Source organism: Mobula hypostoma, chromosome 4 (assembly GCF_963921235.1).
Source record: "Mobula hypostoma chromosome 4, sMobHyp1.1, whole genome shotgun sequence".
Lineage (NCBI taxonomy): Eukaryota > Metazoa > Chordata > Chondrichthyes > Myliobatiformes > Myliobatidae > Mobula > Mobula hypostoma.
Genome location: NC_086100.1, coordinates 125,698,559 through 125,715,058, shown reverse-complemented (window position 1 = coordinate 125,715,058; position 16,500 = coordinate 125,698,559). Strand labels below are relative to the sequence as shown.

Genomic DNA, 16,500 nt, shown 5'->3' with positions numbered 1-16,500 from the left:
GATCTAATACTGTATCACTGAAGCAGATGGATTGCGGGAGGTTGTTTTACTACCCAACTGAAATCTGACCGGAGATGAATTGATACAGTGCTACTGCAGCAGAAAAGGCAATAAACCATATATCTCTCTGTACTTTTTCTTCATTTATCTTTATCTTTAATCTCAAATCCTTGCATCGTCACCCTTTCTAGTTTCACAGTTCACATTTCAGGCAATGTTTTACAATTTTCTCTTGTCCTGCTGCATCTAGAAAACAAAAAAAAAGGATTTGTTGCTATTTCCTCATTTTTAAAATTGTGATTCATGGCATCCTTGAAAAAGTGACAATTTTAGGTAATGCTTAAAAGTGGCAATCCTTTATAACAGCATGTCAGAATAAGCAGGTGTGCATTCTGTCTGATCACTACCGTAGCATATAGCTAATGGATATCACCGTGCTATGATTCTATTGCCTTTCTTTCAGAGCAGTTCTCCTGATCTCCTGTCATATCTTTGGAACACCCACAGAAGAACATCTGTTTATGCCTTTTCTCTTGGGTTTATGGCAATTTCCTTCTGATTTTGTGAGGTAAGCGATTCAGGAAAATCTTCAATAAATTCTATCCCAGGATTTTATTCACAGAGAAAGATGTGTTATTTGTAAGTGACACTGCAAATATTGGAAGCATTATTTTTCTTCCCCCTCATTTAGATATGTTGGAGAATTTCCAGCTTATTCTGGTATATTAATGCTGGGGGCTGGATGTGACTGCACCCAACATCTTTTCTGCCAACAGTGTGTGTTTTTTCAGCTTCTTCAAACCTTCACCTACTCCTCACCTAAGGATGAAGCACCAGAAGGCATTCCTGTGATCCAGTAGACAAGACACAAAGTAGGAAATTAATTTTGCATTACATGATCATTATCATTCATGTTCACTGGTAACTTTCACTTGCATTGTCTTCCTAAGCACTTTTTCAAACGATCGTTCCTCACCTATAAGAGGAAACCAAAGTCTGTCATCCATGGGATTATTCTAGTAAATCTGTTTCGTGCTTTCTCTCTATGACCTGTAAAACTTTCCTAGAGTGAACAGATTAACTAGAAACTAGAGATAATTTTTGATGATATTTATGATAAGGCAGGATCTATGCAAAGTAAATAAAGAAAAGAACATTATTGTGGGAAGGGTGAACCAAAGCAAGCTGATGAAAAGTGATTGGAAAAAGAAGCAAAGGTAATTTCAAGAAAAACACAGTCATGCAGCAAGTAGCCATTATCTGAAATTTACTGCCTGAAAGGCTGGTGGTAACAAATATGGTCATGGTTTTCAAAACATTTCAAAGACAGGAGCCAGGGAGTGAGATTACATGGCTTGCTTTTACAAAGAAGCTTGTTCAGCTAAGAGAGCTCCTTGACCTTATGATCGTGACATCACCTCCAAGCCTAGCTTTTAATGCCAATTCATTATTATCCTTGAGAAGATGGTTCTAAGTTCCCTACTTAAGATGCTGAAGGTCTTCTGATGATAAATGGGCAGTGACATATTCCCAAGTTGAGCTGGTCTGAGGTACTTGCATGGACCTACTGCCTTTGTTCTAAATGTAGAGATTGAGTATTTGGCACTCCAGGAGAAGCCTTGTCGACCTTCTTGCAGTGGATCAGATCTCATATTCAGGGTAGTGAATTGGATGCCAATCAAATGGTCGACATGTCCAAGGAAGTAGAGACTACATGTGTGCTTATAAACAGGAGGGGTAAAGTGCTTTCCCTTGTTGCAAAGCACTGTGCAGCTGGTTGTTCTGTCTTTTATTTGTAATGATTTCATTAGTAGGTTGATCAAAGCATTAAAACTAACCATAGCAACAGTATTCAAGCGTAGTAAATTTCCTAAAAATATTGATATGAGACCAGTGTTCATTTCAGGCCATTGCCAGGGCCGTCTTATAAAAAGACCCTGATGAGTTTGAACTTTTGTGTAAGTCAAGAACTACACTTAAGAATTGTACAGATTTGATCTGGAGTCTCCAATAATTTATGAAAATTGTTGGGCTCTGGGAACTCAAAGGCAACTCTAGATCACTGTAGGCCAAAAAAACTGCTCTCCAGAGCTACATGCATGTATCTGACATCACAGCTGTATGTGTGCTCATTGGAATCCTCAAGGTTTCAAAGCAGATGAACATATAAATATGTTCTGTTTGAAATACAGCTGTTGGTGAGACTGCCAACAACTAAGCCACAGTGACACTCAGAACATAGAACAGTACAGCACAGGAAGAGGCCCTTTGGCCCAAAGTCGTGCTTAAGTAATTACGCTAATGACCCCCAATCCCTTCTGCCTGCATATGCTCCATAATCCTCCATTTTCTCCACACTGATGTGGCTGTCTCAAGACCCCCTAAAAAGCCTCCATTGTATCGATTTCCACCACCATCTCAGGCAATGGATTCTAGTTACCCACCATTATCTCTAATCCAGGCAGCATCTTCTACACTTTCGCCTTAGTTCCCATGCCCTTCTTGTATTGGGTGACTGGAATTGAATGCAATATTCCACCTGTCATTTCTCTAGTCAGATCTACTGTACATTCTGCTGTATCCTTTGGCAATGTTCTACACTACCCACAATGCTTGCACTTCTAAACAATGGCATTCCTTTCAAATACATTAAATAATCTCAGTTTGAAGAAGCACAATCCGTTTGTAGAATACCTCCCACTCATCTGTAGCTCAAACTGCTCCATGTAGGTAATCTGGAGGGAGCCTAATCCATCCTAACATAGCTAATGGAAAACACTAGAGATCGGATCAGCACACCTCATTCTGTTCCAGACAGTATCCATATTCTGAGCAGGAAAGCAATGAGAGAAAGAGAAAGAGTGTGGTAGAAGAGAAGGAGGTAAAGGGATAGACAATGAGTGGGGAAGAGGGAGGCGAGGAGAGGAGAGGGAGAAGCATGTGCAAAAAAATTAATGACATAGAATTTACAGCACAAAACATGACACTCAGCCCCATTTGTCTCTTCTGGTGTTAACAAGAGCTTCTTCACCTTAATTCATCTAAGCCTCTCAGTTCCTTGAGAAGACCAGAGCAGAGAAAGGAAGGGTAGTAATCAGAGAAAAGAAGGAAGGAGATGAGAATAGAAGAAACAAGATAGATAAGCAGCAGAAAGGAAGGAGACAAATAAGTAATAGCTAAGAACGTCTCTGGAGAAAAATAGAGTAATTTACTTCCTGTTTCTGTTTTCTGACTGGGCATCTTTTTCTACTGAAGGATAGTTGCTAGATTATTTTTTTACCCTACGTCTTTCCGTATCTATCTAGATCAGGGGTTCCCAACCTTTTTTATGCCATGGACCAATACCACTAAACAAGGGTTCAGCGGGCCCCAAACTGGGAACCCCTGTTCTAAAGGTAGTTATTGCGTAAATGACTCAGTGCCTATAGAACTTATTTCCCTCAGTAAATGACTTGTGCGAAATCCCAGGAAAGTCCTGAAACTTAATGTTCTGGGGTGTAAAATAATGGGTGTTTAAAACACTGATTGATAGGAAAATTAAAAAAAAAACTGTTGATATTCTAGTTGAAGATTTTCCTTTATGGAGATATATCTTCATTTAGCTTAACTCACCATAATTACACTGACGCCTGCAGTAGTATTGCTCTGCTTTGTTGCTGGATTAAAGTGCTTTTTCAATTTGCCAGTTACTGCTATCTGCATGTCTTGCTCTTGTGCCATATCATCCTGCAGGAAAGAAGTATTTAACAGGTAAAATCTCCCAGCTGCTTCTGCTCTTACAACTGACCCCCGGACTGTGGCAGTAAGTTTCTGTGCCCCCGATAGAAGTCAGCACAATTTAGGTTAAATTTAACACTTGGTTTGCTGAACACAAAGCATCAACATCCACATGAATAGTGAATCTAATTCTAATAAATGCCATCTTAAACAAGCCCTGCACTTCAGTCCTGAACTAGTCTTTATCATACAGATCTTCACAATAAAAGTAATATTATTAAAGTAATTACAACATAAACTTAGTTAATTTTTATTTTTGTAGAACATTTATTCATTTATTGTTTATATATTCAGACACGGTGCGGTGGAGGCCCTTCCGTCCCTTTCAACCACGCCTCACAGCAATGCCCTGATTTAATCCTCGTCTTATCATAGGACAATTTACAATAGGGTTGCCAACTGTCCCGTATTAGCCGGGACATCCCATATATTGGGCTAAATTGGTTCGTCCCATACAGGACCGCCCTTGTCCCATATTTCCCCCGCCAAGGTAGAGCGTTCTATGAAACTGTAAGCCAAAATGGCGTAAAGCGAAGAAGCAATTACCATTAATTTATATGGGAATAATTTTTGAGCGTTCCCAGACCCAAAAAACAACCTACCAAATCATGCCAAATAACACATAAAACCTAAAATAACACTAACATATAGTAAAAGCAGAATCAGGAAGCCAAAACCGATTTGTAGAAAAAAATTGGCACGTACACGCATGCGCACACAGGTGCCCGCGCAAGGCTTCATGGTCATGGTAGTCTTTCTTGAGGTAAACACAAGTGTCCCGTATTTGACTGCTACTTTTGTCCCTTATTTGGGAGTGAGAAAGTTGGCAACCCTAATTTACAATGACCAATTAACCTACCAACTGGTACATCTTTGCACTGTGGGAGGAAACTAGAGCACCTGGAGGAAACCCATGTGGTCACAGGGAGAACGTACAAACTCCTTACAGACAGCAGTAGGAATTGAACCCCAGTTGCTGGTACTGTAAAGCTCTGTGTTAACCATTACGTTGCTGTGCTAACGAGGATTAGCAGACTATCTTGAGAAATATCTCCTGCAATTTTCACCATTATTGAAATTAATGAAAAAGAATCACTGAATTAGGCCCCGTCTGGCAAGATGTTGGCACATGCGAACACAGCAGCCACTTGGGGGCCAACCAAAGGTGCATTTTCTTTGTTAAATGTGTTTTATATGATCAAAAGACAATTCTACTCAAAGAATTTCAAGCACAGCAGGGCTACTCCATCAGTGAGCTGCTCGTTGATAGCTGTAACTGGACTGATGTTGGTGAGTGAGCCGGCTGAGGTGTTGAAGGGGCTGGTGTGATGTTTGAGAAGGGGCCAGCTGTGGTGTCAAAGCGGCCAGCTGCGTTGTTGAAGAAGGGGGCGGGTGAGGTGTCGTAAGGCCTGGCCAAGATATCGGTGAAGGAAACGGTCCGGATATTGGAGGAGCACGCTGGGTTGTCGGAGGAGCCATTTCAATACAGAGAAGCTGACTAGGCTGCAGACCATATTGCTGCCCGCTACCTGCAAGCATCGAAGTTGGTGCAGTATAACTGTGGGAGATTATCTCAGACAATTCACCTACGATCACAAGACTCTTTTGGACAGTGATAATGTAAGTTGTCACAGGCCTGTTACCCTTGTCTGGTGGAGGGACAGACGACATGGGAGCTGTGTAGCCTCAGTTTTAGTAAGGACTAGGCCTCAAGGCTTGGGCTTGCCTGCTGCTGCAGACCAGGTGAAAAGATGCAGAAGTGTTACAGAGTGGTGACTGCGCTTGGCTGGGGCTTGGCTTCTCCTATTGGTGCTGCCCTCCCGTGTTCAAGCGTGGAATGACAGGCTGGATTGTGAGCATCTGCACACTGCTGGGAGACAGTACCATCAATTGCTGAACATTGGCGTTCAGGGTCTTGGACTATACATATGTTTTTTTTTGAGTGAATATACTCCTTTGCTCACTACTTTGAATGTTTTGCACCTTGGCCCGGAGGAACGCTGTCTTGTTCAGCTGTATCTACAATATGGTTGAATGATAATTAAACCTGATTTGATTTGAAATCATCTTTTCCAAGTTTGATCTTTATTGTTTAGTTCTGTAATTCCAAATAATATTTCTATCTTCTTCAATATCCTTAACTCACAGCTGCTTGGTTTCCAAACCGAAAAGCTCACTCATCATCGAGTTTCTACCCAGATTGTCTCCAGTTTCACTTTAGTTGTTTCATTCAGGGGATTTACAAATACCTGCTCATTGCACGCTACATTGTAGTTCTGAAATAGTCTTCCCATTTACAAGGCCAGGACTTAAATAATATAAGGAACTATAAGATGAGGAATTGTTTAAAGCAAGAATATAGAAAATAGTGTTCCCACTGCGTATTTTTCTCCCCTGAGAAAAACATCTGTTCAGCAATAGTTTTAGCCATCTATCTCTTGATCAATTACATTAACAGGTCCGACCATCCCTCTAAATCCAAGCTTACCTCAAAAATCAAATACAGTGGATTCCGGTTAATGAGGTCATCAGTTATTTGGTGGAGCTGCTTATTTGGGACAAAGCTTCAAGAACAAAAACTAATCACAGAAAAGATAGGATTCCCTTTGTTTATTTGGGATGCTCTGCATTTTAATTACAACAGAAGACTGTTGCCGAACAGTGTTTAACTAGCGTCACTCTTGTGCACTTGTGTGGCCATTGAACGCTGCACCATACTTACAGCGAACAGTCTTTAAATAGCATTAGTTGTGTGTGTTTGTGTTCAAATAGTGTTGATTATTGTCACTGATAGTTGGTGAGAAATAAGTAGTAAGTCAATTCAGAAATGTTTTGTTCACTGTCATTTTAAGCTTTCAGGTTTGGAGTTGCCAGAGATGTACAAGAGCTAAAATGAAACAATTTCACTACTTCAATAAGTTAGGAATTATGAAGAATTTGAAGGTATCAACAATCATCTTGAATGTTACAATGAAAGTGAAGATATGGAGGATTCAATTGTCAAAAGCATTGTATGAAGGCAGTTTACTATCTGCACCAGGTGTCTGCACTGATTTTGTTCATTTTACTGTCAATCAAAAGAACACAACAGTACGAATTCCTCCACTGAGAACTGTTAGGAACTACAGTTTTATAGTACTGTAGTAGTTTTGTTAGCGTCCTAATTTGTTCTGTATTTCATTTAAATACATAATTTGTTACTCAGTTAAATGGTAGTTTGTCACTTTTATACTTTTTTAACTATTTCCATGCAACTTTGAATAATTGGGCCAAATTGGGATAAAATGTTTTGGTCCCAATGTATCCCAATTATCTGGAATCCACCGTACTTCATTTTTATAAGAGTATGACAAATGAGTTTGGTGATTTCTGTGTCTGTTTTCACCATTTATACTGAATTTGTCATCACACTTGTATGCTTCTAATCTTTTCGTAGATCTACACTGTTCCCCGGTTCATAATGAATGGTTGTCTCTCAAAATTCTGTATAAATGATAGATGATATCTACAGTATCTCTAGAGAGTGACACATCTAAGCCCATTTAGTCTATACAGGATTTCCATCCTAGCTATAATTAAGTAATTTATCTTATTGGGAATTTCATAGCCCAAAGTGAGTGTGCTGCTCAGGTCTTTGCTACTATTCGGAGGAGGTGGTCACTGTGAACACCATTACGATCGATCCTTGGCTGCTCTGTTCTTTAGTATTCGAGTCTTGCGACGATTTCACTATCTTATTTTAAATAGATACTTTGGCCAGGCAGAAAAGGGAACTTGCAATGCAATACTTAATGTCCACTCGCTGCCACTGTTCATTTACACTCTCCTCTGGTGAAGCCTGTACATTTTGTTGTATTGTCTCAATACTCACAGCCACCCAGGGATGGGTCAGAACTTTCTCAGCTGTGTAGCGTGACTCAATATTCACTTGCAGCATTCGACTAATCAATTCCTGCAAAACAAAATAGCAACACTGAAGCCAGAAGCATTTACAGTTACAGACTCTTATTTACAATAGAGATAGCTTAGTGTTATATGGGTTCCATTTAACTGCACCAACAACTGTACAATTTTATAGGTAGGTGACAGGCTACAGAAACCATTGCTATTGAACTCAGAAACCAGCAGCATACATTTCAGAAGAACTCAGATTGAATAGGGAAGCTATGCACAGTGCAAGGTTTTCTTCATCTTTTATGAATGATGAGGAAACTAATGGTCATGATACTTTCTGACTTGATCATTCAGTTTGAGTGTGGGAAAAGAGGCGCGGCGCAGTGTAGTCATTGCTCATATTCAACAATGCCTGAACAAATGCAGCAAATGTCTTTTTAACATTCATTTTAAATATCACACTTATTTTCTGTTACAACCTTTGGGTCAATGAGTTCTAAGTTCTTCCAGCTCTTTGTGGAAGAAGTCTTCATTTGAATTTCTTTTCAATTGTTAGTTTAATTATAAGACCATGTTCCATATTCTGCTACGTTCACCATATACAAGAGTCATCCCAGACAGACAGACTTCCCTCTACTATTCTCAGCAGATTAAGTAAGTCTCAGAAGTGAGTTTGTTTCATAGTCCTGCAAGCAAAATGTAATTCTTCAGTCTACACCCATCTAATGCAAATATGTTTCAATTGGTTGATAGGACGTGAGTGTATGCAACTACAACATGATTTAAGCCATCATTCGTTTTGCTAGTTAAACTTGTCTGCCTGCTGCCCTTCATTCATTTGACAAGATGCCACAGATTAGGTCAGGATTTATTTTTGTGTATCGCTAGTTAACAGCCATTGAGGAGGTAGTTGTTAGCCACCTACTTGAACTGATACTGTGTTTTTCTTGGAAGGGATTGTGCAATTGGCGGTATTCCTAGTTGCCTGCTGCTGTTGACACCTGGGTGGTAATAGTTTTAGGTCTGGTAAATGCTTTCAGAACAGCCTAAAAGAATAAAATTTTACAGCTGGTACACACTAAGGTGTGATGATGATGAAGGGAATACTCATTTAGGGTGATGGATGGGGTGCCATCCAAATTAATTGGATGGAGCAGCAATCACTCATAGCACGTGCCTTTTATTTCTCACTTCTGGTTACCCAGTCTCTGATGTGATCTAGTTGCTAATGTATTTCTATGGCTATTCTAGTTGAGCCTCCAATCAATGGTAACCCCAGGACTCTGTTGGAATTGGAAACTGACCATCAAGTGTAGATGGAAACACAAGGAAATCTGCAGATGCTGGAAGTTCAAGTAACCCACACAAAACGCTGGTGGAACGCAGCAAGCCAGACAGCATCCATAGGAAGAAGCACAGTCGACGTTTCGGGCTGAGACCCTTCGTCAGGACTAACTGAAAGAAGAGACTTTCAAATCTCTTACTATCTCTTCTTTCAGTTAGTCCTGACGAAGGGTCTTGGCCTGAAAGGTCGACTGTGCTTCTTCCTATGGATGCTGTCTGGCCTGCTGCGTTCCACCAGCATTTGTGAAGTGTAGATGGATACTTTTTGGCAAAGGCTGTAAATTCCTTGCAGTTAGATTGAGTGAATGTTAGTTGCTGTGCATTAGACCACATGTAAATAATATTCAGGTCTTGTTGCATTATTTTATCTCTAACTGTATCCAGTTTGGATGAAAGGTCAACCATTCTACTAGCATGAAAAGTATTGCCAAGGGTTCTGGGATGCCTTACCCCAGGTCTCTTGTACCTGTTTTTTACATTTCTTCTGTTAAAATCTTGCAAATCTTCCCCCCCCCAAGTGAATTAGAATAGAATAGTTAACTATCTTAGATTAATATAAATCTTATGTGATTAAAAAACTTACATGAAGTATTCTTGCTCAACATTCTTGTCCAAAATGAATGGGGAATACCGCTTCATATTTGAACGTTTGTATGAATCATTTCATCTCTGACAAATATCACATGCAGAGAACAGATATCCAATAAAATATTTAACCATCAGTAGATGCTGTTGCTTGTTATTTTTGCAGCAGGCTTTGAGATAAGTTACAAACATTGTAACTAGCTTATGAATTGTGGTTTTGCCACAGAAATGGAAGCAACATACATGCTAAAAAATACAAGCAAATGCTGAGCAATTATTTACAAATAACCTACAATTCAAGGCCAGTTCTAGGTATGGTCTTGTATTATGTGGCTCATATTAACAATTTTCCACCCCTTATCCCAAAAGCTCATGTTGGAAGAAGGCTCGAAACATCAACTGTTTGTTCATTTCAGTGAATCTGCCTGACTTGCCGAGTCCCTCCAGCATTTTGTGTGCTTTTCATTTGTTTATGAATTTCTTTTTACATACTTTAGCAGAGCCTGTGATATTGTCCCAGTAAGGGGATGGAAACTCCAGGCGGCCAACAAGAATCTGGTCAAACAGGTCCTCCTGCACATTGTTCTCACTGTTGAATCATAAAAATACAGTTAAGACAATGGACTTGGAGACAAGCTCAGTCTAGTTCATTTGCAATTTCTGCAGTGGTCAAGGAAACAGTTTTCTCTATTCCTGAAAAAAACAATAGCCAAAAGAACACAGGAGAGTGAGACAAAGAAAGACATCATAAAGACTGCCATCTGGGTTGGTAATTGCCAAACTTACAGAAATGTGCCTGTCTGTATTTTCCAATGACCATGATCAATATTGCCAATGGAACAGCTCAACGCCAATTCACATTGACTCATATAGGAAGATGAACAGTAAGGCTACTCTGATATTCTGGAATAAATTAGACTAACTTCTGGCATCCACTCTGGAAGACGATGTCTGATTTGCCCTGCACCTCCAGAATCTTTGCTATGCTGTGCCTGGATCCCAATAAATGAAGGCATGCAACTGCAATTTTTGCCCTTGAGGTACTTAACATCTCAAAGAAAGTTGTGGTTTATCCATTTAATGTGCATTGAAATTACTGTTAATTTGCTAAGTCACAAAACTACCAACCTCTGGGTCTGAAAAAAATGACTATCATAAACATAGGGTTAAACATTGCTGGACTATAAAAGAAATAAATATTTACAAATTTTTATTTTAGTCTTTTCTCTCTGTCACTTTTAACGAGCGTGATTGCAGCTTTTATCTCTCAATTTTGTTTATCATGACTTACTATGCATTGAATTAAGTATTCTAGTCCAGGCTTCTTGGTTCAAATGGCTGCCTTGAAAGTGGATTTCATTGTATTTTGCAGTGCTGAACATTTCCCCTTGTATGGCCATAGTGCCTAATGAGATCACCTCAGATAGTGAAATTGGTCAAATTAATATTGAAAGCTGCAACATATTGGTTTTTACCTAAAATCAGATGGTAAAACAGGAATTTCAAAGCAAACAGTTTAGTGCAGCTGTAAACACTTCGCAGCACAGCTATGAAAGAAATGTGTCAGCCCTTAAAGCCCAAACACCATGGTCGTCAGACAGCAATAACAGACACAACAGCTGCTGTAGAAAAGGGAGTGAGGCTGCAGCACAGAGGAATGTTTCCCTTTATCTTCGATTTGTCTTTAGCCTATCCTCTCCACCCCTCCCCTCTCTCTCCTCTGCCTCTATGTTTTTCCTCCCTACCCTTCCCCTCTTTTCTCTCTCTATCATTCTCTCTGCCTCCCCAGCTTAATTGCTCTAACTTTTGCACGGGTACTTAGTGATCCTCAGCTGGGATTTGATGGCAATAGAGCAATGTGATTCCGCTACCTCCTCTTGCTTCTTAGTCTGCACCATCTGCCTTTATTGATGGAACCTGTTAGAAATTGGGACCTCCACATCATCAGAAGCTACGCTTCACCTGCAGTTAATAATTTGCATGCCACCAACTGCAGCGACTAGGATTCGAAAGAATTTCGGTCTTTACTGTGAGAGGTATGAATCAGATTACCTGCGGAATGGGGGGAAGCCACACAGGAGGATGTATGTTATGACACCTGCTGCCCATATGTCAACCTTCAAGCCATACCTGCAAGGATATTGAGAACAAAAAACACTTCAATAACAGGAAATTTCTTTCTTTCATTATCTATATTTGAACAATATAATAGCGTGTAATGGTAGCCAGTGGTCTAGTAAGAAGGAAAGATCATCAGAGACAGTCTTTTTCACATTGACAGAAATAGATCCAGGGAATATTTATCATTGTAGAGATGTCATTTTCAAAAAGAATTACTGTAATTAAATGAAATTGAAATAGATTTTTGCTTTGCCGTGTCAAAGGATTCAGAACTACTTGAGGTGGAAACCAGCAAACATCTCTGGCAAATATAACATTTCCACAGGACTTGACAACCCTAGTCCTCAAAACAGTATATCATTACATAAAATGTTTAATTAGTGAATGTAAATATACACAATAGAAATATTATTTACTAAGTACAGAAAATATAGAAAGAAATACACAAGAAAGAAGCAGTCAAAACACAGATAGAAATCTGACCATTTAATGGATCATCCATTCATGGAAAGGGCTAGACAGATCACAGTTTGAAATATAAGCTTCATGGATCATTGCTACAATGTATTCAGATTTAAACTTTTAGTGAGAAACATCAGAATTGATGGGTTGAATATCAGCCCTCCATAATTTCATTTATTGAACATACGGACATCCAGAGGGTGTCGTGTGCACAATGCTTATTTCTCCTTACGTAGTTTACCACCTGATTCCTTAGCGTTTATTAGTCACACTGTAAGCAATAACATAACGAGATAAGCTTCTATTAGATTAAGGCTTTTCTAACAAGCCTCTTTTAGATTCATTTACCTACGTAAAGCAAATCTAAAGGAAAAAGACAGTTATATCATCCTTTAAAGATTTCAGGATGTCCGGTGTTTTGCAGTCAAATGCTTCTTGAGATATAATTGGCACAGTAATGTATGAAATGTGGGTAGTGGGCAGTGGCTCCATATGTCACTACTACAGGGCGTGATGACCCTGCCTTACACAAGTCCTGGGCTCAGCTGGCTCCGGCTGACAGTACCCTGTACGGGACCCTATCCAGGGTTACGGATCCCACTGCCTTGTGGGTATCTTCGGGAGAAGAGAAGGCTAAGGAGTAAACCCTACACAAATCCGGAGTGGAGCCCCTAAGGCGGTTGTATGACGTATCACGTCACCACCCGGCAGCTCCTGCAGCCAAGTTGATGCCAAATGTACTGCTTTGCATTCCTTTGGACCACATCCGCGAGGCCAAGAAGGGGATCTTGACGTCTGGGCAGCCCAAGATCTCCATATTCATCGCACAGGTCTGCACCCCAGACTGGCGTATCCATTGTCTACTTAGACAGATGGAGCCGTCAATGTACAAAACGTATGGCGATGGGTGGGTCATTAGATAACTTGTTTCAATGAAGTTGGTCAAGAGCTAAATATTGTTTAGGACAGGGGGCTTCTGTCACTGTTAAGATTGTACTGGAGACCTGAGACAGTGAGGTCCTCGCTTGGTCAGGCACTGCAGTACCCCAACCCAGATTTTGTGCTTGAGTTTAAATAACGGGAGTTGAGTCACAAATTATGACTCAGGGACCAGTGACTGGCACCCATAAAAACACAAAGAATTGTGAGCTGATATCTGTAATAAAAATCATCTTGGCCTTACATATCATCCAAAATGTTTGCTTATCGTCCAAATCGCTCTACAGAGGACGCAATATCCACCACACTGCACACAGTTCTCTCTCACCTGGACAACAAAGACACTTATGCCAGAATCCTGTACATTGATTTCAGTTCAGCGTTCAATACCATCATCCCGCAGAGACTAGTGGAGAAACTGTCGCTGCTTGGCCCTTACACTACCATGTGTCGCTAGATTCTGGATTTCTTGACAGAGAGACCACAGTCAGTCTGTGTTGGCAGGAACATCTCTGACTCCATCACACTGAGCACTGGATCCCCACAAGGCTGTGTGCTTAGCCCATTGCTGTTTACACTGCTAACACATGACTGTGCAGCCAGATTCAAGGAGAACCTGATCATTAAATTTGCTGTTGATACCACAGTGGTGGGGCTCATCAGCAAAAATGATGAAACAATGTACAGGGAGGAGGTCAAACACCTAGAGAGCTGGTGCAGTGATAACAACTTGATGCTTAATGTTACCAAAACCAAGGAGATGATCGTCGATTTCAGATGGACTCAGCCTGAGCACACACCCCTCAGCATCAGTGGCTCCACAGTGGAGAGAGTGGAAAACATCAAGTTCCTTGGGGTGCAGATCTCAGACAATCTCACCTGGTCCAGGAACACCACTGGGATTGTGAAAAGGGCCCAGCAGAGATTGCACTTTCTGAGGAAGCTTAAACAAGCATCTCTCCCCACTAACATCTTAACTACATTCTACAGAGGCGCGGTTGAGAGTGTGCTGACCTTTTGCATCACAACCTGGTACTCCAGCTGCAGTGCTGTCGATAAAAAAACCTTGCAGAGGGTGGTTAGGGGAGCAGAGAAGGTTATTGGGGTCTCCCTACCTTCTGTCCAAGACCTCTTTCAGAGTTGATGCCTCCAGAAGACACGGTACATCATTAAAGACCCCTCACACCCTCTCCATGAACTGTTTGTTCTTCTGCCATCAGGCAAACGTTACAGGAGCATCAAAACTAAAACCGCAAGGCTACTAAACAACTTCCTCCCACAGGCAGTCAGACTGCTAAATAGCTACTCTACCTGACTCTGCTTTGGACACTTTTAACTTGCACTGGACACTTATAACTCGATTTTAACTGACATGTGGCTGTTGTGTTTTACTATTTATTGTTATGTTTATTATTTAGTGTTGCGTTTGTTATGTTATGATTGCACTGCTCCTGGGAAATGCTGTCTCATTCTGCCCTGCAGAGCTGATGTACGGTTAGAATGACAATAAATTGTTTTGAATCTTTGAATAAAGTTCTAAGTGGCTGTAACATGCTGAAATATTAATGCCACGTGCATTTTGGGAATCAGCACAAATGAGCTAATCAGTTAAGAACCTTTTGCCTGAATACTCAATGAATCACTGAAAGCTGTAGGCCAATTTGCAGCTACCTACCTTTAGCAGCAAAACAAGACATCCCAACTTTAACTTTCTGATCACTACTTACCCACTCTCTGCAATGATCTCTGGAGCAACGTATGTTGGTGTACCACAAACTGTGTACAGGGGTCCATCTACCACAGTTGCTAGACCAAAGTCACCCAATTTCAAGGACTTGGTTCCGTCTGCATATTCACACACCTGTACAGAGCAAAAAGTAATGACTAGTAAGGTATCTGATTAGGTGAATTGGAAATTACTTGATTGGATACAAAAATTGATTCAAGATATAAGGTACAGATTGATGATCCAAAGAATAAAATGCCTTTCAGGAACAATAAATCTGTCCTCTTGCTGGATTTCTAGAATACACTCCAATTCATTTGTGACTTATATCATGCCAGAGTGAATTACCAAACTGATTATCCAGAAATAAAAGATACTTTCAGTGGCAGAAAATATACATAGCCGATTGTCACAATAGCAGATACAATCTCAATGGCTCTCCATGCAGCCTTGGATCATCTGGACAATGCAAATACCTATGTCAAGATGCTGCTTATTGACTATAGCTGAGCATTCAACATTACCATTCCTTTAATCCTGATAGAAATATTACAGACCCTAGAGCTCTGTACCTCCCTCTGCAAATGGATCCTCAACCTCCTAATTGGAAGACCACAATCTGTGTGGATTGGAAATAATATTTCCACCTCGTTGACAATCAACACTGGCACACCACAGGGATGTGTACTTTACTCTCTATGCCCATGTCTGTGTGGCTAGGCATAACCCAAATGCCATCTATAAATTTGCTGATGATAAATTCTGCCATTGCTGGCAGAATTTCAGATGGTGACAAAAGAGTGTACAGGAGCGAGATATACCAGTTAGTTGAGTGGTGTCACTGCAACAACCTTGTACTCAACGTCAGCAAGACCAAAGAGCTGATTGTGGACTTCAGAAAGGGTAAGACAAGGGAACTCACACCAATCCTCATAGAGGGATCAGAAGTGGAGAAAAGTGAGCAATTTTAAGTTCCTGGGCGTCAATATCTCTGAGGACCTAATTTGCACGCAACGTATTAATGCAACTATAAAGAAGGTAAGACTGTGGCTGTATTTCATTAGGAGTTTGAGGAAACTTGGTTTGTCAACTAAAACACTCAAAAACTTCTACAGGTGTACCATGGAGAGCATTCTGACTGGCTGCATCGCTGTCTGATATGGCTTGGGGGGGGGGTCGTTACTGCACAGGATTGAAAGAAGTTGCAGAAACTTGTAAGATTAGTCAGCTCTATCATGGGCCTCCATAGTATACAAGACATCTTCAGGAAGCAGTGCCTTCGTAAGGCAGTGTCCATCACTGCGGATCCCCACCACCCAGGCCCAGGCGTACCCTCTTCACACTGTTACCACTGGGAAGGAGACACAGAAGACACTCAGTGATTCAGGAACAGCCTCTTCTCCTCTGCCATCTGATTTCTAAATGTACATTGAACCCTTGAGCACTGCTTCACTACTTTTTTATTGCAATTTTTACTGCACTGTTTATTTTAACTTAAGTACTTAATAAACATACAGTATATACTTGATGTAACTCATGTTTTTTATTCTCTATACTAATTTATCATGCATTTCATTGTACTGCTGCCATAAAGTTAACAAATTTCACGATATATGCAGACGATATTAAACCTGATTCTGATGTTACTGAAA

At 40.5% G+C, this 16,500-nt stretch overlaps 1 protein-coding gene across 4 annotated transcripts in view; it reads right to left on the bottom strand.

Moving 5' to 3' along the window:
- Positions 1 to 16,500, bottom strand: part of dclk2a (doublecortin-like kinase 2a) — a 378,249-nt gene that overhangs the window by 24,772 nt on the left and 336,977 nt on the right. For 3 of the 4 annotated variants that reach the window (XM_063046455.1, XM_063046456.1, XM_063046457.1), the window contains 5 exons: positions 14,850 to 14,983; positions 11,653 to 11,730; positions 10,093 to 10,189; positions 7,649 to 7,729; positions 3,613 to 3,726 (listed from right to left, as the gene is read on the bottom strand). In XM_063046455.1, the coding sequence (XP_062902525.1) occupies positions 3,613 to 3,726; positions 7,649 to 7,729; positions 10,093 to 10,189; positions 11,653 to 11,730; positions 14,850 to 14,983 (504 nt within the window). The remainder of the gene's footprint in view (positions 1 to 3,612; positions 3,727 to 7,648; positions 7,730 to 10,092; positions 10,190 to 11,652; positions 11,731 to 14,849; positions 14,984 to 16,500) is intronic. The other variant, XM_063046458.1, reaches the window with a different exon arrangement.